This window comes from Vicugna pacos, chromosome 21 (genome assembly GCF_048564905.1).
Source record: "Vicugna pacos chromosome 21, VicPac4, whole genome shotgun sequence".
In the NCBI taxonomy this organism is placed as follows: domain Eukaryota; kingdom Metazoa; phylum Chordata; class Mammalia; order Artiodactyla; family Camelidae; genus Vicugna; species Vicugna pacos.
The window spans coordinates 3,538,558-3,560,863 of NC_133007.1; the positions used below are offsets into that span (position 1 = coordinate 3,538,558).

General features: G+C 42.0%; 1 protein-coding gene and 1 non-coding gene across 2 annotated transcripts in view; both read left to right on the top strand.

Annotated features, from left to right (window-relative positions):
* NIBAN1 (niban apoptosis regulator 1) overlaps positions 1 to 22,306 on the top strand; it is a 144,720-nt gene that overhangs the window by 50,795 nt on the left and 71,619 nt on the right. Inside the window, exons 2-4 of the mRNA XM_072945936.1 lie at positions 10,867 to 10,997; positions 13,783 to 13,914; positions 19,478 to 19,592. Of these exons, the coding sequence (XP_072802037.1) occupies positions 10,867 to 10,997; positions 13,783 to 13,914; positions 19,478 to 19,592 (378 nt within the window). The remainder of the gene's footprint in view (positions 1 to 10,866; positions 10,998 to 13,782; positions 13,915 to 19,477; positions 19,593 to 22,306) is intronic.
* LOC116284898 (U5 spliceosomal RNA) lies at positions 17,431 to 17,548 on the top strand. The gene has a single exon (XR_004194554.1). It is a non-coding gene; the product is annotated as a U5 spliceosomal RNA (small nuclear RNA).

Consider the following 22,306-nt stretch of genomic DNA (forward strand, 5'->3'; position numbering starts at 1 on the left):
CAAAGGACAGTCAGATGTGCTTACACATATTCAAGAAATCAAAATGATAATTAGTGCATCTGTATTGTTTATGCTTTTCTTTTCATGCTTCTCAGTCTCCCTCACGTCATAGTCACCTGACTACAGCTACGTGTACACCTGACTTATTTCTCTTTTCTAGGATGCATGCTCCTTGACCTCGTGGATTCTTACCTGGCTTTGACAGTGTAGTGCCTGGGAAGAGCCATAAACATAAAAGGAGCTGATCATCCATTGGGTTGAATTGGAAAGGCAATTGCGTGTGTAAAATTCAATTACTCTTTAGCCTTGGCATTAGCACCACAGTCTTTCTACTTCTGTTTTGGAAGTCATGCTGCCTTTCAGATCTAGTTTTTATCTATTACCTCCCCTCAACATCATACTATTCTACTAACATAGGAAAAATTGGAGGAAAACACTATATACTGTAGCATTTCTATAGTACCTGTGTGCGTCCATGGGAACTGCTTTTAACTCATCAAATTTTCCTAGATCTCTTAATTTAAAAAATAATATATTGTCATGGCTACAAAAATTATTTTAAAATGAAGACTTTTGATAAAATGTATAGGGACTCAAACTGAACCACACTAATAGTAATGAACTCTTTTTTTTTGTAATGAACCCTTAATGAAACACGAATCTTGAGTTTTTAATAATGAACTGATTATACATGGGGGCAAAAATGGCAAGCAAAACCAATTTGCCCTATCCGTATATTTCCCAGATCTGTTGAACAGGAACATGAAAACATCTTCTAAACGAATACAACTCATTTAATTCCCACATGGAATATAAGTGTGGCTTTATGTTGAGATTGAATCAACTCTAGAGTATTGCGTGTGAAGTGTGAAAGAGAATTTTTAAACTTTGCAGAAGATACGATTGAGAACATAGAAAATCCAAGATACTTTAAAGATAAGTTAATTTGGAGAGTTTTTTAAATTTGCTGGATATAGGAAAAACGTATAAAAGTTAAGAGCTATTAATAGCCAATTAGAAAATGTAAAAGAAAAAAGACTTCTCATAAGAGCAAGAAAAATCTATGCGAAATTGGGATTTAGAAATAAATCCAACAACGATGCATAAAAGTCTTTATGAATAAAAATGAGAACATTTTACTGAAGAGCATTAAAGGAGACTTGAATAAATGAAGAGCTAGGCCAAGCTAATGAATGAACTAAATGCTCTATGTATGTAACGTGACATATCTCTTATCTGTCTGCCACAATGTGGGTAAAAAGCAAGCTGCAGAATGGCAGTTGGAATCAAGTTTAAAAATACACGTAACAATGCTGTTAGTCCTGTGTGGATACACACACACGTCCTAAGAGTCTAAGATGACTTAGGAGAATAAACGTCGCTTTGAACATAGTGGTGCCTGGTAATGGGGGGGGGGCTACAAGTGAATCTGTAGTGCTTAGTTTAAATTTTTTGTGGTAAATATGGCATAATGTTAAGATTTTATTTAGATGAATAATGGGAATATATATTATTCACGTTACTGTTCTGAATATCGAAATGGTCCACAATTAAAGAAAACACACTCATATACAAAACCCTTGTTCTCAGCGGTCTATGATTCAACATATCTCATTTTTTGGCTCATATAAAATAGGATACAGAGAAGAGCCTAGAGAAATTTTGTTAAAGGCATTTCAAATATCCTGCAGACGGTGGGGTTGGTCCATCGTGCTACCTTCTAACCTTGATTTGGTGCAAAACAGATTCGTAATCAGTAGATCAGAAAGTCTGCCCAATCAGTGCATTTCCCAGGGAGCTTTACGGATCAGCCAGCAAAGTCTGCAGCTTTAACTGAAACAGTGATACCGTTTAATTGGAACACCTGAATGAGATTAAGGGGAACTCAGATACGGTCAACTTGTTTCCCTTGCTTTGCTGGGTCTCTGCCTTCTTGCGGGCAATCTCTGCCAGTTGGGCTGAAGCGGAGCCAAGTGCTTTCACTGTCTTTCATAAATCACTTAACAGAATGTTTTCAATAAAGATTCCATGTATCTCAGAGAGTATTCTGAAACACACTGGCGTGCGGATACTGCTGACAACCTTAGTACTCGTCACATTGAACCCTAGACATTTGCATTGTTTTTAACTTACTGACCCAACAGTTTAATATAGATTAAATGAAGTAAGTTGATAATTATGTTGGGACTCAATAATGTATTTCATTTGATTATATCTGTATTAGTCGGTGGGGAAGAGAGAGAGACGGGGGAGAGAGATGTTTAAAATAAGGAATTGGCTCACACGTTTTGGAGGCTGACAGGTCCCAAGATCTGAGGTCAGCAAACTGAAGACCTAGAAAAGCTCACGGCATAGCTCCAGTTTGAAAGTTGGCAGGCTAGAGCCCCAGGAAGAGCCAGTGTTTCTAAGTCCAGAGGCCGGCAAAGACCAATGTCCCAGCTCAAGGCAGGCAGGCAGGCAGGCAGGAGGAAGTGCCCTCTAACTCAGCTTTTTGTTCCATTCAGGCCTTCAACTGATTGGGTGAGGCCCATCAGCACTGGGGAGGACATTATTCGTTACTCAGACTACCTGTTCAAATAGTAACCTCATCCAGAAATGCCCTTAAAAACACTTCCAGAATAATGTTTGGGCTTGTAACTGGGCATTCCATGGCCCAGTAAAGTTGACACATAAAATTGACCATAATAACATCTTTTTTCCCCTAAGTTTAAGATCATTTCACAAGGCTTCTTAACAATGTGGTTTTTATTACCAAAGAGTACTTACATTCCTCCATTAATAAAAAAGAATGGCTGGAATTCCTCCATAAAAATCAGAGTAGTATTCATAGAAAGAAAAAGTCTGTTAAAAACAGTGACACTGATTTTTTTTTTAATTTTCATAAATGTTCTATTACTAACTAGTTTTGTGACCATGGGCCAATTAATTTCTTGATCTGGAAACAGGAGATGCTTGGAAGTGACCATTATGAGCCCATCCAACTCTAGAAATTGGTAGTCAATCATCTTTGGTCTTTCCATGAATATATGGAAGTGGGAATGTGGCTGACACTGGCGTGTTCGTGCCACCTCCCAGGTGAGCTCCAGTTGCTTTCTTAGGTGTGCTGCAGAAGGCAGTCCCAGTGCTTTAGAGCGCTACTTCATGCCCCCCTGGTGCTTATGAAGCTGATGTAGAGTAAACGCATCACCTATGACTCCAAGCAGAGCTAACCCTATGAGGTTCCAGCGCACATTCTGTGCCATCGGAATTGACTATGGAGGGGCAATTCCCATAGTGAGACTGGGTGACTTTAAATAACCCGATTCTAGCTACATGGTACTGTTGGGGTTTGGCGGATTTCTTCTGTCTCTGTTTTTAGAGCATCACAAACCATAGCTTTTGGTTAATTTTTCACAAATGTACATGACTCAAGAATTTTTAAATTTAGTGATTGCCCCTGACCGGCAACCATTAGATTGTCAAAAAGCAGAACGTGACTATGTGATGAGCGGTATTTTGGACTGTGCTAGGTCAGACCTCATTACTGCAGATGTTTGGGTTGTCATTAAGAAACCTGTGTTCGGAGCTCACAGTGCCTGAGCGATTCAAGAGGACAGGAGTCAGAACTGTTCCGGCAGTTCTGAAATTCTTGTGAGGATAAGTTAGAGCGTGCTAAAAAAAATTCTCGCTAATGAGCACTTTATCTGCCTTGTAAAGAGTTTCAAAAAGTCAGCTGGCCTACAAAAACATTGACTGGTTTACGAAACCTAGCAATGCCACCTTTAATTTTCTAACACAGTCATATCCTTCCTATTGTCACCCGCAAGGCACAAGCATTTTTACATCCCAAACACAGTTTTCTATAATTTTTTTTACATTAATGGCATAGATTCTTGAAAACAAGAGGTAGAAACTGTAACAGAAAGCATCTCAAACAAATATACTTCTGTGTGGAATGGAATAAGAAAAAAGAAAAGACATAGTTAGGAAAATAAAAGAAATCTGGAGGAGACACCAGGGAAGATGGACGCCTTCACGTCAGTGGCCGTGATCATTTGTGGAAAACACTGTTTTTGCTTCTGCCTCGCCAGCTGGAGCTGGTCCCTGGTCCCTTATGTGGCGTCTGTAAGTACGTACGGAGGTGCTGAATGCCCTTAATGGGCTGAGCTTTGTGGCCATATTAAAGATACAGTGCCTGCTTTTAGAACAGGCATTGGGAAAACAAACAAACAAACAAGAAGGCCTCTAACAGACCAAAGGCACGTACGCTGCAAGCCTCGTCCGAGCTCAGGGTCCCTGCGAGCGTGAGTTTTGGAAACAAGGAACCTGTTCTACTGTTGATTCCTAAGCACGTCTGCTTTCTGAGCCCAGAGAGGGTCCTAGCATGACTGGTAAATCTAATACAAGCTCTTGGAAGCACAACTGTGTGTTTCTCTCCTGTAGACGAATATCTGAAGTAAGCCACAGAGAACTTAAGCTGGTTCCTGTGTCTCATTTTTAACTCAAAGTGGAGTTTCTGCTGTGGGCTGCAGGGGCCTGCTGGTATCAAGGCTACTTATGAAGAATTTCTGTAGTAAAGTCTGTTAAAAAGTGTGTCACTCAAGCACCAGAAATAAATGTCCTTAAAAAAGTAAACATTTAGTTCAATTATGGAGAATCCATTTTGTCCCCGTTCTCTAAGGCACTTACTAGAAGAAAGAGAGTCTGGGTGTTTTTCTGTGTAATTAGACTTTTGCAACTTTGGAATGTGCACTGGAATCTCTGAGTCCTCCACTCCAAGGTGCGAAGTGACGGTGCTTAGAAACCTGAGACTAACGCTGATGTTGTACCATCAGGACCTTTAAACTTTTATAATCTGAGAACCTCTGGGGGTAATAAACAATGGTAGACATTATTATACTCTGTTCTATAAATATTAAAAATATTTTATTTTTTAGAGCCACTTCTCTTGTTCTCCCAAATTCATCTTCACCTGAAACCTCAACAGGGTTGAAGAAACTGTGCCAAAGGCCTACTTAACCCTCTTCTCACATGTGGGTTTGCCTCAGTTCAGGAAACAGCCACTTTGTTAAAATAAACCTATTTTTTTAAAAAATCCTGTATTTTTCTTCTTCATAGTATAACAATACAAATGTAACATCTGAAAAATGTGATTTTTTTTATAATGTCACAGGAAAATCCAAAGGTGAAATGTTAAGTAAATAAAGCTGCATATAAAATATAATAAAAATAATTGAAAAAGCATTAGAAGGAAATATAGCAAAAGTTGTGTTTGGATGTTTTAAATCTTGCTGTACTTACGAGCAACTTTTCTAGAAGTGACTGAAACAGAAAGGAATCTGAGTATTTCAGAGAAAAAATATTTAATATATCACAGTTGTTTTGACATGGGAATGATGGAGGAAGTAGGGACAATCCACGATAACCAGTGTCTTCCCAGGAAGAGAGTGTAGATTTGAGTTTCACTGCTGCAGGGCTGGAAGGTTGACGAAGAACCTTCTAGAATGAGAAGATATACAAGAGATATTTATGTAAGTTTTACCTAGACCCTTATATGTTTCCCATGTTCACACACTGGTCAAGAAAAACAAACCAAAAAAGGCTTCTGTTTGTAAATAAGTCCCCACATATAATTTCAGGGACAAAATTCATCTAAGAGCTTTTTAAAAAAGAATTGACCTGGAAGAGTCAGATTTTTTTTAAACAAAAGAATTGAGCTATGAGAGTGTATAATTTTTAATAATAAACATGCCAGCTGAGTACATATCTTTCTCCTTTCTCGGCATACGGGCATGGGTTTTATGATTATAGTGCATTGTGATTAAATATTTACTTAGCCGTTCTTTCATTCATTCAACAAATATTTGCTGAGTACATAAATACAGTATACCCTTGGAGGACAGATAGACTCTCTTTAAACAGCCGTAGCAAAAGTGAGACACAGTTTTGGGAGAACCCAAAAGATAGTGAGTGCCTCCAGCCGGGGAGAGCCAAAAAGACTTCTTCTTGGGCTGGGCCTGCCATCTTGCCTTGAAGGGCCTGAAAGCGGGGGGTGGGGCATTTATGGGGAGAAAGGAGGGGTAAAGGCATGTACAGGGGACAAAGGGTTAGTCTGAGCAGGAGAGGTGGGAAATAAGGACAGTTGGACCCGGATCACAGTGCCTTTGGTGCCAGGCTAAGTGGTTACTGCTCTAGGCAGTGGGAACTGTTGAAGGTTTTACCGAGGAAGCAATGTGATCTTGCAGCAACATGTCAAGTGAAACTTGTCAGGCCAGGACGCAGAGGATCATGGCTCTGCAACTTGGAGGTGTCTTTCAAAAGAGTTTCCTCAGAGCATGGATGGCAAGACTTGGTTCTGAAGGACAGTTCCCCACCTTTTCTCTTGAGGGGGACCATGGCGGCCAGCTAGGATTCTGGCCTCTCTTGCTCTGCCCCACCAGCTCTGGACTCACTCTGGCTGCTTCTCAGAACCTGCCTCTGCCACACAGATCAAGCTTGGCTTGTTTCCCATTATGCTCTGAGATCTGTGTATCCACAGTGGCACCCGGCCCCCACTTTGGTTTTGACTTTTTTTGTTCCTCTTTTAGAGATGAGAGCTAGAACAGTATTTCTGCTCTCCTGTAATGCTGAGATAGGGCAGACCAAGAGATTTCTATGATGTTGTCGAGAGACCATAAAGACTTGATTGAAGGTGTGTTAGTTGGGATGGGAAAAGGAGATGGACTCAGGAAATACTGTGGCAATAGAAGGGACAAGATCTGATGATTGAAACTGGGAGCAAGGGAAAAGGAATCAAATACTGAGTTTTTGAGACTGTGTGAATTCAAATGGGTTTAAAAAGGCAGAAGCTATTTTTCTTACTTTTACAGAGTTGAACTGAAGCTCAATGTCGTGGACAGAGCTGTCAAAGAGGCTTCTTTTAGCTTTAGTGATGTTACCAAGTCCAAACTCGTTCTGCTCGCCACACAACAGGGAAATAAATCGGAAGACGAGGTGTTGGGGCAAGGAATAGCGACTTTATTCGGAAAGTCGGCGCACCCAGAAGATGGCAGGCTAATGTCTTGGAGAACCATCCTACCCAAGTCAGAATATAGGCTCCTTTTATACTAAAAAGGGGAGGGGTTGTGGTGGTTTGTTGAAAACTTCGTGCTGTAGGAATTCTTTGTTCTAGCAGCTGTCCACCTGGGTCAGGTCATGGTGCCCCTGTCAAACCTCTAACCAAAAAAAAAAAAGTTATTTTCTATTCTGCAGCTTGTCTTATCTTCATGAAGGCACAGAAGTGCTAACATCCTTAAAGGTCAGAGCCTTGAGAACAGGCTCTCCTGTCTATTTCAGGCTAAAGGCAACATTGTTTTACAAAAGGTGTGGAGCTGGCAAGACTGAGCCTAGAAAACAGGGCACAGGGTTGAAGCCAAAGAAACAGATCTAATATGGAGTCAGATTTGTTCTTTTCTGTTACAGTGATGATTACCCTGAAGGGTGTCAAGAGCAGCCTGGTCAAGTAAATTGTACCAACACAATGTCCAGCACGGGCTGCAATATACTGAGTAAGATTTAGAAGAATTAAGCCTGTGCCAAAAATGCTGGTATGTGAAAATGTGGAAGAAGCCCTTCCACTGGTTCTAGTCTTCACATTATTGAGTAACTTCCTCTCAGTGAAAGACCTGGCACTGTATTTTACAAACAATTTAGGAAATGGATGGAATATGATGCAAAACTGAAGGGATGGTGAGGAGGGCAATTCACTGCTCAAGAACCTTGAAAGCTGTGGAAACAAGCTGATTTAAGCTGAAGTTATTTTATGTGGTGCCTGTGGGCTGGTCCACTTATTTAAATGCTTTCACTGTGGAACATTAAATAATATCAGTAACAGTCAACATTTATTGAATTACGAAAGTGCCTGACACTGCTCTAGGCACTTTTCAACCTGCAGAGTATCTCAGTGATTCGTATTTTTGCCAGTTGTATTCCATTATAGGTTATTACAAGATAATGGGTATAATTCCCTGCGCTATACAGTGTATCCTTGTTGCTTATCTGTTTCATACATAGTAGTTTGTTTCTGTTAATCCCATACTCCTTGTTGGTCCCTCTTCCCTTCCCTCTCTCCTTTGTAACCACAAGTTTGTTTTCTGTCTCTGTGAGTCTGTTTCTAGTTTGCATACATTCATTTGTATTTTTTTTAAGATTTCACATATAAGTGATATCATAGAGTATTTGTCTTTCTCTGCCTGACTTATTTCACTAAGCATAATGTTCTCTAGGTCCATCCACGTTGCTGAAAATGGCAGTATTTCATTCTATTTTATGGCTGTGTGTATAGACACCTTACATATACATATATGTAGATATATACACATATATCGCATCTTAATCCACGAGGCTGCTACTCTTGTCTTCAGTTTATAGAAGGGGAAGTAACTGACAGGGAGTCCCACTACTGGCAAGTATTGCGATGCCTGATGTCCCATGCCTGTCTGACTGCAGAGTCCATCCTCCTAATTACAGTGGTATTTTGCCCAACACCAGCTTTTTTCTCAATGTCAAAATCCCTACACTGGGCACTCCTTTATTTGGGTTTAGATCAACTTAATCTAAAATCTAGGTACATTTTGGGAACTGCTTTAGGTCTCTTCCCCTAGAATTTGTGATGTTGTTGGCTGTTTTATTCACATTTTGAGTCAGTCGTGAATTACCCACAGAAGCTGCAATGTCTTTTTTACAAATGCTCCCTGGTGAATGCCGTGTTGATTGTCCCACACGCAGATACTCAAATCACAGAAGCATCTTCCTCACACGCTGGGAGGGAGCGGAGGCTTGGTGTCATCTCAGGAGGAGCAGGGCGTCCTCGAGGGAGGCTTGGTGATGTGGCAGGAGGTCAGGCTTCACAGCCCCGTAGAGCGTGTCGTAAAATGACATCTGCCTCCTTTTATTTCACTCCAAGTGCTTGCAAGAGTGCAAAAAAAGAGCATCAGAAATTAACAGGCTGCTCTTCTGCTAGACTGAAGAGTGGTTACTTGGACCTAAAGGGTAATTTTGTTCATTGTTTGTGTGTTTCGGTGAGGTGAGACTCATCCTCATTGTGGAAATTGTCAAAGATGTCCCACGCCTATATAAGAAAATTACAGACAAGTATATAGAATTCTATTTCTTACGCAATGCATCAAAGCTAATAAAATAGTAGCCAATTAGACAATTATAAAGCCCGAGTATATTAAAGTATTATGCATTACCGATTAATAGTAATACCAATAAACTCACAGAGCAAGCAAAAGCTTGCCTGATTCAAATTACAGGAGCTCTGCAGAAACTATTGTTAGTGTGTCTCAAAGCACCGTACAAGTAGTAATTATTAAAGCTCACAGATACAACCAGAAAATATCCTTTTATTGAGGGAATAAGCAAGAATTCCCCTTTACCTCCCATGTCTTCTCATGTATTCTGAGACGTAATTGCCTCTATTCTCCAAATAGAAAGAGTCTTCACAGACTGTGGCTGTTCGGGGTAATGAGTCCGTAGGCATAGAATTTTGCAGCTGTGGATTCAAGGCGCTCATATTGAGTATCTTGAGCTATGTGGTTAGAATCCTTTACTTACTTTTTGAAATTGTGCACGCATGATAGCTCTAAACAAATCTTGCTTGTGTGTTATATTTTAACATTTGTCTGTTGACTATAATGTCAAATTTTAATACAAAATTATGCCAAGTTCACATGGGAGTATTTTGAAGTGTTACATCAGGCTTATTTCTGCTTGAAGTAATATCTTATTCCAAGGACTAACAGCTTGTAAGCACAGTCAGTGGGACGCGTATTTATTTCTATACCCTGTACCAAGTCCTTGGAAGGTGGTGAGGATTTCTCATCTGCTTCAGAATGCCCCTTTGCCCTTTCTCCCCATTTCTCCTTCTCCTTTCCTGCCTTTGCAACTTCCCTACTTTCTGAAGTCAAGCACAGAATGGAAAAGCTCAAGAGTATTGCAGTGCCTGGCTTTCGCTCCATCTCGAGTCCTCGGGCTCCCCCGACGTGGTTGATTTCTCAGGCTTATGTTCTCCTGGTGCTGAGAGACCACACTGCAGTTGTCAGTCATGGTTGTGAGGCAGCTGTACTTCCATGGTCCTACTTCACTGTCACACAGATTCTGAGAAAAGTGTAGACTGGTAAGCACCTTCCTTTCCAGTTAGGACACTGGAGCCTGGAGAGGAGTGACACCTGAGGTCATACTGCTGGCTCCCTTCTCAGTCTTGCTAGAGTTGGGACCAGAATTCAGGTCTCTAGACTCTTAAGCTGAAGTTTTTACCTCTACCCCATGGTAATTATATAATGCTTTGAATCACGAAAAATTTTAAACCAGAAACATAGGAGCAGAAATAGAGGAGACAGTCTGTTAACTTTATCCAGGGCTGTGGATCAGCAGGATGAGAGATGGAGCCTTGGGATCTGAAGAAAAACAGAGTGATGTGTACTCAGAGTTGAAACGGTGGACGCTGGGTTAGTGTTGCATTGCTGTGTGGGAGGAGCTGAACGACGAGAGGGAGAGGGTCGTGAAGAGCAAGCTGAAGTGGAGAACAGGGTGAGCTAGAACGGTGGTTGTAGAAGGATTAGGAGGATGGTGGAGCTTATGGCCGTCGCAATGGGTTGCTGAAGTAAAAGGAAGAAGTTGGTCCTTGGGGACCTTGCAGTCGCTCAGGTTGATGCCAGAAGGGGGGATGAGATTGAGCCCTGGTGGCAGGGACCAGAGTTCCCAGGGGATGTGGGCTAATGACAAAGCCAGAGGAAGCAGAGGTGCTGGGGGGACCAGAGGAGTGTTTATAGAGTGCTCATGGAGATATGCGTCTCTTCTGTGACAGCTGTTACATCTTTCAACTCTAATTTTCATATTTTCCAGGGAAAACTGAGGCTGCTATCAGAAACTTCAGTCCCTACTACAGTCGCCAGTTCTCTGTGGCTTTCTGCAATCACGTACGCAGTGAGGTCGAACAGCAAAGAGACTTCACATCACAATTTCTGAAGACCAAGGTAACCCGTGGGCATTTGGTTCCCAGTATTTCTCCCACTGAAGAATGGCTTTCCTTAATATTTCTGAGATAAGCAGTAATTTGAATGGCAGTTTAAAAAATTTGTTCTCAAATCATTTCACACTCAACAACGATTTGCCTGGAAATTAGAACATATGATATTTTTGTTGATGCTATAATCCATATAAAAAGAAAACTAGCATGACTTCAATTTTATTATGTTTTTCCCACATTGATGCTTTTATGTTAGGAAATCTGACTTGCTGTGATGAAGTTCAGTTTTAAAACGTCATCATTTCAGTGCCTCATGCTATGAGCGTTTTTATTTTGGTCACTGATTTGTAATTCTACCTTCTGATCTTGTTAACTCATTCTTTCTCCTTTGCTCCATTATAATAATTAGCCACAACCTCAACAAATAGTTTTTGACATCTACTATGTACCAGGCCCTTTTCCAGGATCTGGAAAACAAGACAAATTCTCTGCTTTCCTATTAATATTCAAATAGGAGACAGACAATAAATAAACAAATGAATATTAGGTGTTATCAGGTAATAATAAAAGCTGCAGAGTGATATAAAGCAGGAGCCTCATTTTAGAGAAGATGGTCAGAGAAGCCTTCTGTGGTGATGACATCTGAGCAGAGACTAGAAAGAAGTAAGAGTGTAGGCTGTGTGCGTATCTGTGGGAAGAGTGTTCCAGGCACGTGGAACAGAATGCAAAGAGCGTGCAGTGCTCAGAAGCCCAGCAGGAAGGTCAGCGTGCTGAGAGCCGTGTGAGCAAAGCAGGAGGGCTAAAAGGTTCTGCAGACTCTGTGGAACCCAAAGAACACAATAAGGGTTTTTATTTTAAGCGTGATGGGGAGTTACTGGAGGGTATTGAATGCAGAATGACTTACAATTTTAAGTGATTGTTCTGGCTTTTCTATAGAGAATAGACTGGAAACTGGTGAGGGAGACACTGTAGCATTCCAAGAGGAGGATGGCAAACTGGAATAGGGTGGTGGTGCTGGCAGCTGTGAGAAGAAGTGCAGGCCAAGATGTATTTAAGACATGGCTGACAGAACGTGCTGACGGGCTGGGTACGAGGCAGTAGAAGAAGAGAGACCCCAGTGATGGCTCGGCTTTAGTCTGAGCAAGTAAGCAAATGCCTTTCCCTTGAAAGACTAGAGGTGGATGGGAGCCGTGTGACATTTCAGATGAGCTGAATGCTCTGCTTTGGAGCTCAGTAGGGAGGCTGAGGCTCGAGAACAGAACTGTGAGAGTTCTTAGTTTGTAATTGGTGTCAAAACCATGAGACATGATGGAGGTAGAGCACAGACAGAGAAAATCAGAGATTTCATCCCCAAGCCCTGGCCCCTCCAATGTTTGGAGATCAGAAAAAGAAAGACCTAGCAAGATGGACTGAAAGAAAAATAGTAGGAGAAAAATCAGGAGAGCGCAGAGTACCAGGAGGCAAAAAAGAAGGGGTTTCAAGGAGAGGGTGACACACGGGCCAAATATTGCTGACAGCTTGAGTCCGCTGACCGACAGATTTAGCAGCATGGATGTGCAGGGGCAACTGACTGCCGTCCCCATGAAACAGTAATGGACAAAATTCAAGCAGCTTGATAAGAACGCAGGTTCTGATCCACACCCCAGAGATTCTGATACAGGAAGTCTAGGGCGCGGCCACATGCTTAAGCGTGTCAGTGGGTTTGAGTGACCTGGGTGTAAGGATTGCTGTGCATAAGAACTACACAGTTCAGCTTAACTGTGGCGTCAGCCTCATCTAAAGAGAAGGATGAGGCCCTCCCTTACCTGTCAATGAGGCCAGATAAGAGACCGCCTCACTATAAGCCTCAGTGTTAGGCCCTGGGATTTGTAAAGGTATTTTATTTCATCCCTAAGCTGACTCTTGGGCAGATCAGCACATCTGTCTTCTCCGTACGGTTCCCGTAAACTTTGCTTGGAAGTGGAGGGGTGGGTTTCTGCAGACACGATGATTTTTGAGTAAAAGGGACATAAATGTAAGTTCAGTGACGCGTGAAAGGCAGGAGCCACGTTCCTATGTTCTGAGATGCTGCGTGAGGCCGGATGCGAATTCCCTCCACACGGTCAGCGCAGCGGAAGCCCCAGCTGGGTATCTGAGGGGCTGCCCTGCGGCGCGTGTGCCACCGGGGTTACTAACGTGAACTCCTCAGGCTTTCAAGCAGAGGACGTAGAAGGGAGGTTTGCTGGCTTGGTCTTTAACCCGAGAGCACACATGGTCTTCTCGAGAAGCACACAGATGGGTAAAGTGTTCACAGCCTGGGTCCCCAGAGCTTCTGGGTCTGGGAAAACGATGGAGCGCTGACTGTTGAGGCTGCCCCTGAAGGCTGACAAATAGGGGAACAGCCGGTTAACTCCCCTGTTTTTCAAGAAGTAGCCCTGAGGCTTAGTCAGGGTGTTGGGATAGGTGTCCTCAACTGCCTCACCCCCTCCCTTCCTCAGAGGTTACCGAGGGTGTATTAAGCGCCACATGCATGCAAGGCATGACCTGGCTACTACAATCCCTTCTACCATGTGCTCCTGTAGCATAACGGAGGGAATGCAAAAACAAAAAAATCAGTAAGACAGATGTTTGCATTTGGCCAGGAGAAGTAGGAGAGGGGAGTGTGGAGGGAGCCAGGGGAAGCAACTATCTCCCTAGGATCTCAAAACAAAATAGTTTCCAAAAGTATTCCTTGAGGAGCCATGAACAGACTTAGCGTGGCATGATACGCTGTCTTCTGTGGTGACAGTTAATGGTATTTCTCTTCTTTTAAGCCACCGTTGGAGCCTGGAACTGTTCTGTATGAAGGAGAGCTAACACAGTTCGCTGAGGACATAAAGAAATGGAAGGAGAGATACGTGGTGGTTAAAAATGACTTTGCTGTGGAAAGCTATGAGAACAAAGAGGTAAGGCACCCCCTGTCACCACTGGGTCCTGCCACGTTCTTAAACCTTGGCTGCACTGGAAGGAGTCCCTCTCCTTCAACACTGACTGATGCAATAAGTAGTCACTCACTCAGGTATTCATTTTAGTCAACAGATACTTACTGTGAGTTACAGAAGGCTCTCGGCATATAGATGCTTGCAGTCTAGTGGGCAAGGTAGACTTTGAACGAGTAATTGCAAGTGAATGTGAAGACAGAAGGTTACACTGAGTGACGGGTGCAGGCGTCCTGTGATCACTGGGCCTTGAGGTGTGTCAGCCTGATTCTCTCCCTCCCTGCTCTGTGTCTCCATGTCTCCCACTCTTAAGCCTCCTGTGTGGCTGGGGAGTAATTTATTAAGATTGTCACTGGATTTGCATGGGTTCCTAAAAATTCAGAACATTTCACATACTTTATTCCACTTCTCCTTGTGAATTTTTTCATTAGCGTTTTCCTGGTTATCTCATTATTTTCTTTGTCTGTAGAATGTGGAGAATAAGATAACGTGTGTTAAGGGCCCAGCACCTGGGAGGACTTCAGTTTTCACTGGTTCCCATTTCTTTCCCCAAGGAGGGAGGCAACATGGCATAGAGGAAAGAACACTGGGCAGAGAATTTGGAAAACTGAAGTTGAGGTCAGGCCTCCATTAAACTAGAAAGTGAGGCTGAATAATCTCATTGATTCTTTCCACATGTCACACTGTACACGGTCATTCTACATAGATTTTCAAGCTCCCTTTGAAATGAATAGTTACTGTTTATGAGTTTATGGTAGTAACAGATTTAAAACTCTGTTCTCTTATCTCTGAGTTCAAAAATAGTCAGGACACCCTCCACAGATACCCTGAGTAATTACCCTTGATGCTAAACCACTAGAAGGAGGCTTCAGACCAAAACCAGGCAAAGACACTACCAAAAAAGAGAATTAAAGGCCAATATCACCGATGAACATAGAAGCCAAAATCCTCACCAAAACATTAGCAAATAGAATCCAACAACACATAAAAAAGATTATACATCATGACCAAGTGGGGTTCATCCCAGGGACACAAGGGTGGTTCAACATATGCAAATCAATCAGTGTAATACATCCCATCAACAAGGGATAGAAGGAGGCTTCAGGCTGGTAGGTAATGTGCTTCCTTCCCATTTCTGATGGAAAATAGGAATAAAATACAGTATAAACTTATCAGGCCAGCTACCAGGCAATACTCACGTGCTTTCTTGCGCAGTCTTGTTCTTTTCAGCACTCGTTAAGCTAGTATTTTCTCTGCTTTACCTATTTTAGGATTTTATTCAACATTTGATTTGCTCTCTGAAGCAAATGTTTAATACACTGCAAATAATAAGATAATAATAACAAATCATGCTGTATTTTGTGTGGCCCACTGCACGGTCTCCCAGGGAAGCGCAAGAAGAGGCAGTGGAGCCTACGGGTTAATATTACGCACTCTGAATCACACCTTTATCAGTTGCTAGATGTGCGTGTTCTTGCATAAGTTATGAACCTCCGTGAGCCTCAGTGTTCTCACCTGTAAGGTGGTGACCACGACTCCTCCGTCACAGGGCTGCTGTGGGGATTAGACACGTGAGTGCCCGGAAGCCTGCAAGTGCCCGCAGAGCCCGATGTAGGGCAGCCGTTGCCATGACGACCAGTTGGGAGGAAGCCCTCCCAGAACTTGCCCTTGGGTTTGTTAAAGGTTTCCCCACATCTGACACTAACTGAAGTTTCATTTTGAGTCCAGTTTTGATGTTGTTTCCTCTTTTTGTTGTTTTAAGCTGGTGCCCTCAACTTCAAATGTATGGGCTTCACTGCTTTCTTTATCATTTTCAAGTAACCTTATTTGGGTTGTTAAGATATGGTCACTGAATTTGGTAATAACCAATGATAATTTTTCTAAAACACACGAGAAAATACCCATGCAGTTTGTCATAATTCCTCAAAGTTTTAATAATACCCTGGTTTTTTAAAATTACACCTGAGAGTTATACGTTAAGTAGCCCTGAACTGCCCACGCTCTTACTGCGAGTCCAGCTGCGGCTGGCGCTTGAGCAGGAAGACGTGCGGCGCCCTCCTTGGACGGTCGCTTCCTGCTCGCCGAGCGCGCGCGCTGGGGCGAACAGACCCAGGTGGGAACCCTGGATTTGTCACCCCTGCTCACCACGGGGCCACTGACAAGTCATTTAACCTCTTTGAGCTTCATTTTTCCTCATGTGTAAAACGAAGATTATGCCTAATTCACAAGGATGTTTTGAGGATGAAATAACACAGTGTTTCTAAGAGCCCAGATGAGGGCCTGTTTTCACAAATAACACAGTTCAGATGTGAGCCCGTCCTGAGCCGGACTGTTCCTAGACTTTCTCAAAATAGCAGCACCTTGGTGCTTCTCTGTTCTGCTCCGGGTCCTGATGTGCTTCAGCAGTTGATCAGTGCTTCTCACAAGCATGAAACAAGCTTCGTAGACAGACGGGAGTTGGTTTTGTTTGGGTTGCTTTCAGTCACTATCTTATTGATGCTGAATGTGTTACTGTTACTTGGATTTTGTGGCCCTGATCAGTGTCATTTTAGTGATTCCCAAGAGTGCACTCCAGATTTGGGGTCCCACAGCTCTGTGGTTTCGATTCTCAACTTGCTTTTAGCTTTTCAACCTCAAAATTTTGCTTTGAGGTAAGCCCTCCCATCAGATGCCCACACTTAAATTTTATCTGCGTGTCCTTGTGAGTCTGTCTGTTTAACCAGCTGCCTTGCAGCCTTAGCAATGCTCTGTGCCTCTTTTACGCTTTTTAAATGGCAGAGCTTTTTGTCTGCTGGCTGGAATTTGTTCTGGTGTCATGATATTCCACTTCGATCTTAGATAACTTTACTGCAAAACAGTCTCACATCTGAAGGCAAAGTGGTGGCATATTTTATCATGGCAACATTTTTATGTTTTTGGTGAAAACCCTTGACAACCATAATTGCAGTTACATGTCCCACAGCTTCATTAATCGTCAGTCTCCAAGCATCATGTGCAGTAAATGTCTGTATCCATCATCATCCTTGTGGTTACTAGAATGATTCAGGTGTTAGCATCTGAAATAATAAATGTGATGCAGAATTTCTAGAAGTTACTGAGATTATGTTTCTCCCCTTTGAGAAACATACCTACACTGACTCTCCCTGAGATTAGGAACTCTGATTTGCCGTGTGGTGACCATCACACAGAAGTACTAACATACTAACTGCAGGTAGCAGGTATGCGGTTTTTTTTTTTTTTTCTTAGCATCCTTGGCTCCAGTAAAGCCTTATCCCTGACTCCAGGGATTGGTCCAGAGCTGGTCACATAACCTAAGCAAAAAAAAGCTTATGGTAATCAAAACAGCATGGTATTGGCACAAAGAGACATATGGATCAACAGAACAGAACAGCGAGCCCAGAAATAGACCTGCACACCTACAGTCAATTTCAAGAAGTGGTGCTGGGTAAACTGGAACAGCTACATGTAAAAATATGAAATTAGATACTCTGGTTTCTCTTCAGATCGTATAAATCTTTCGCCTTTTACTAAAGATTTCCGTGGAGAGGAACAATTCTGAGTTTTTACCCAATTTTTTGAGGCCTTGCTTTTAAGCAAGGCTATTAAAGATGTTTAAAAAAATGAAATTAGAACATTCTCTAACCCCATATACAAAACTAAACTCAAAGTTAAGTGAAGACCTAAATATAAGACTGGATACTAGAGAACTCCTAGAGGAAAACCCAGGCAGAACACTTTTTGACATGAATCGCAGTAATGTTATTTTTTATTTGTCTCCTAGAGTGAAGGAAATAAAAGCAAAAATAAACAAATGCCATTTGTTTAATTAAGCTTAAAAACTTTGCACAGCAAAGGAAACCATAAACAAAATGAAAACATAAACAAAATGAAAAGAGAACCTACAGAAAGGGAGAAGATATTTCCAAATGATGCGACCAACAAGAGATTAATTTCTAAAATATACAAACAGCTTACACAGCTCAGTATCAAAAATAAACAAACAAACAACTCAATAAAAAAAATGGGCAGAAGACCTAAACAGACATTTCTCTTAAGAAGACATACACATGGTCAGCAGGCACATGAAAATATGCTCAGCATCGCTAATTATCAGAGAAATGCAAATCAAAACCACATTGCCTCACATCAGTCAGAACGGCCATCATCAAAAAGTCTACAGACAGTAAATGCTGGATGTGCAGAAAAGGGACCCCTCCTACACTGCTGGTGGGAATGTAGACTGATGCAGCCACTATGGAGAACAGTATGGAGGTTCCATTAAAAAAACAAAAGCAGAGTCACCATATGATCCAGCAATCCCAGTCCTGGGCATATATCTGGAGGAGGAAACTCAAAAAGATACATGCATCCCAGTGTTCATAGCAGCCCTATTTACAGTAGCCAAGATGTGGAAGCAAACTAAGTGTCCATCAACAGATGAATGGATAGAGAAGATGTGGTACACACACACACACACACACACACACACACACACTGGAATACTATTCAGCCATAAAAAATGAAATAATGCCATTTGCAGCAACATGGGTGGACCTAGAGATTATCATACTAAGTGAAGTAATTCAAACAGAGAAAGAGAAATTCATATGACATCACTTATTTGTGGAATCTAAAAAGACGATACAAATGAACTTATTTACAAAACTGAAATAGACTCACAGACATAGAAAACAAACTTATGGTTATCAGTGGGGAAAGGGGGTAGGGGAGGGATAAACTGGGAGTTTGGGATTAACAGATACATACCACTATATAAAAAACAGACAACAAGGTCCTGCTGCATAGCACAGGGAACTATATTCAATATCCTGTAATAACTTGTAATGGAAAAGAATCTTAAAAAGTACACACACACACATAAGTCTGAAACACTTTGTTGTACACCTGAAATTAACATTGCAAATCAAATATACTCCAATTTTAAAAGAAACGATTTTTTTTAAAGGAGGGGTGGGTGGGATTTGTTGGCTTCTAACCTGAAATTTGCACAGCGCAGGCCCAGCTTTGCAGTTGGATCCACGAAGCCAGTGATACCAGAACTCAGTCTGTTCTTTCTTCTGTCTAAAATCTTTGCCACGTTCGGCTTCCTCAACATGCCCCCATCTGCCACTTTCAGACTCTTCCAGCGACGACAGGGCGGCAGCATCCCGTCCTCACCTCCTCTCAGAGCTGAGGCAGTTCCGTCAGCCTGGGCAAGGCCTGAAGCTCACTCTGATTGGATTGAATGAGGTCATGTGACCGTCCCTGACCCAGTCACTGTGGCCAGGATGCAGCCAGTGGAAAGCGTAGTAGCCTTTCCTGTTGGTCCTGGAGCAGGTCCTGATGCTCACTGCCATTGACAGAGGATTCCAACACAAAACATAGTTTTGAATAAGTGGTCCTTACTCAGTGACATGGTGTCGGAGTTTTTATCTCAGTGTATGTTTCTGGGCCTATTTCTAATGTTCCTGATTTTTCCCCAAAATCCAAATGGTGGAAAAATCCACTCATCCTTGCCTTTCCTTCCCAGGCTTATCAGAGAGGAACCCCCCCAAAAAGCCGAATTCTCCCAGCTGGTGGCAAGGTGTTGACCTCAGAAGAGGAATACAATTTGCTATCTGATCGGCATTTTCCGGACCCTGTTGGTGAGTTGCTGAGCATTCTTTCCCAAGACAAAATTCCTAGACAGGCTTTGTTTAGCTAAACCAGTGCTTCTCAGTGGAGGAGGAGGGTTTTACTCTCCGGGGACAGTTGGCTGTGTCTGGAGACACTTTTGGTTGTCACAACTTGGGAGGATGGTGCTACAGGCATTTAGTGGGTGGAGGCCAGTGATAATTTGCTAGACATCCTTCAATGCACAGGATAGCCCCCCACGAGGGAGAATTATCTGGCATTAAATATCAACAGTTGCCAGAGTTGAGAACCCCTGGGCTAGACATGCGTACTCCAAAGCAAATGGAAGCTGTAATGTCTCTAATGCAGATAAACACCGTCCCGTTCCTATTACTTTAAATCACGTTTGCTGATACACAAGTCAGTCCGTGTATGACCAGCGCATGGAAAACGTACCACTGGGCAGGTGTCTTGAGGCTTTGGAATATACTGCAAACTCTAAGGGCATCACACAGGACAGCAGAACAAACCCACGGGGCCAGTCTGTGAGCTGTGCAGGCCCAGACCTGTCAGAGGATATTACTCTTCTCATTTTAGGATGATATGAATAAAATACCTTATATCAACAAAATGCTTTTAACAAGCATTGCAGCGACTCACAGTTACTGTGGAGAAAGCATTAATTAGCGTATCTGTAAATAATAGCCGAACGCTGCCGTGGAGAGAGCTTTGAACTGAAAATCTGAAGACTGGACTTTGGCTCTGTCTGCGACACCTGTTCCCTAGCTAGCTGGGCCTCTCTGATTTCTGCTTCTACCAACTGTAAGGCCTTGGTGTTGAAAACCCAGAAGGGTCTTACCAGCTGTAGCATGCTTTGATGCTCATTCATCTCACTTTTTCCATTTAGAGAGAGTGATGGATAACAAATAGACCAAATAGAGTGTTTCACAGAGATTCATGCCCTGTGGGTAACGTAGTAACTCCATCTGGCTTTGTGTAAATCATACCGCACAGTAACTGCGTAGTTTCTTGAAGAGAGCCCTGGCTCTGATTAACAGGTGTAGTCATTTCACTGTAACTCACAGAGCAAACTATAATCACTTTGCCAATTGTTCTTTACGTGCCGATACTAGCATAGTGTTTTTAATAACACTGTCGTAGAATTAGTATGTGGACCATACACCTAGATTAACAGACTGTTACTAAGTAATTCGAGTTAAAACAACACTTTATTGCACTACGGATATTATTATATTTTCTTTCAACGTCTTGACTCTGGAGCTGCTGCTGAGGGTAGGGGGGGCCAACGTGATGTATTTTTGAATCATTCCAAAAGAACTTTCCAATGAAATCAGTCAGAACAGACAATACGTTTATTGATCTATTGATGAAGTCATATCAGAAGGAATGAAAAGAGTAAAAAAGAAAAAAAAAGAAACATAAGGCCTGTGTGACTAGTGCCAGTTGGCCCAGGGCTGCAGACAGGGGCATTTCAATGACTTTTTAAATTGCATGATGTGATCTTCTGAGGTTTAAAAATAGGGTATTCTACAGTAGATCGTTTGTGATATCCTTGTAACTCAGCTCAGAAAAAAATGCAGACTAGCAACATCTGGAAAATTGCTGTAAAAACTTTAAATGAGTGATGGCTAGAGACTGACAGGAATTAATTATATGAGTCTTGCTGAAGCTTTTAAATGGAAAGGGTGAATGTTGCTTTCAATTGTTTGTACAAAACTGTGACATCCTGGAATAGGGCAAGAAGAGTTGTTTCACAGAACCATGTGAGCAGGAAGACTTGCTGTGTGATTCTAATTTTATTGGGAAGAATACAGGCACAATAAAGGAGAATGTCATTCTAAGTGAAGTAAGCCAGAAAGAGAAAGAAAAATACCACATGATATCACTCGTATGTGAAACCTGAAAAAAAAAAAAAAAGAAAAACTTATTTACAAAACAGAAACAGACTCACAGACATAGAAAACAAATTTGTGGTTACCAGGAAGGGAAGAGGGTGGAAAGGGATAAATTGAGAGTTTGAGATTTGCAGATACTAACTAATGTATCTAAAATAGATATAAACACATTTATACTGTATAGCACAGAGAACGGTATTCACTATCTTGTAAACTACGGTGAAGATGAGAACAGATGTATGTCTGTTCCTGTGTGACTCAAGCACTGTGCTGCACACCAGAAATTGACACAACATCGTAAGCTGACTATACTTCAATAAAAATATATTTTTAAAAAAGATGGGATGAATTAACCTCACTTGAGAAAAAGCACTGGAGGTTTATCAATAAATGTCTTCTTCGCACAGTAATGGGCTGAGATGGTGTACCAAAAATGGTCGCACGTTCTTCTAAAATGATTCACTTATTTGGCATTTTCTTATTTAGAATCACTTTGTTGCACACACAGAAGAACTCAAATTAAATACATATGTTTTTATTATCTTGCTAAAAATATTTGGATATTAGCAGGACAGATGCACTTGTGCGGCGTTTCCATAAATGCCAAGGACTCCTTTTAGCTTTCTCCCCTTTACCTCTGGGTGGTGGCTCAGATTTACATAGTCCAAGGTGGCTGCTGGAGATCCAGCCATGGCTTTCTCACCCCAGGCAGGAGGAATGAGGAAAGGTGGGGAGGCAGGCGCATTCTCTCTCCTTAAGGATATCCAGGAAGTCTCCCTGCGCCTTCAGTTTGCATCTTGTTGGCCAAAATTTAGTGGCTATGGCACACC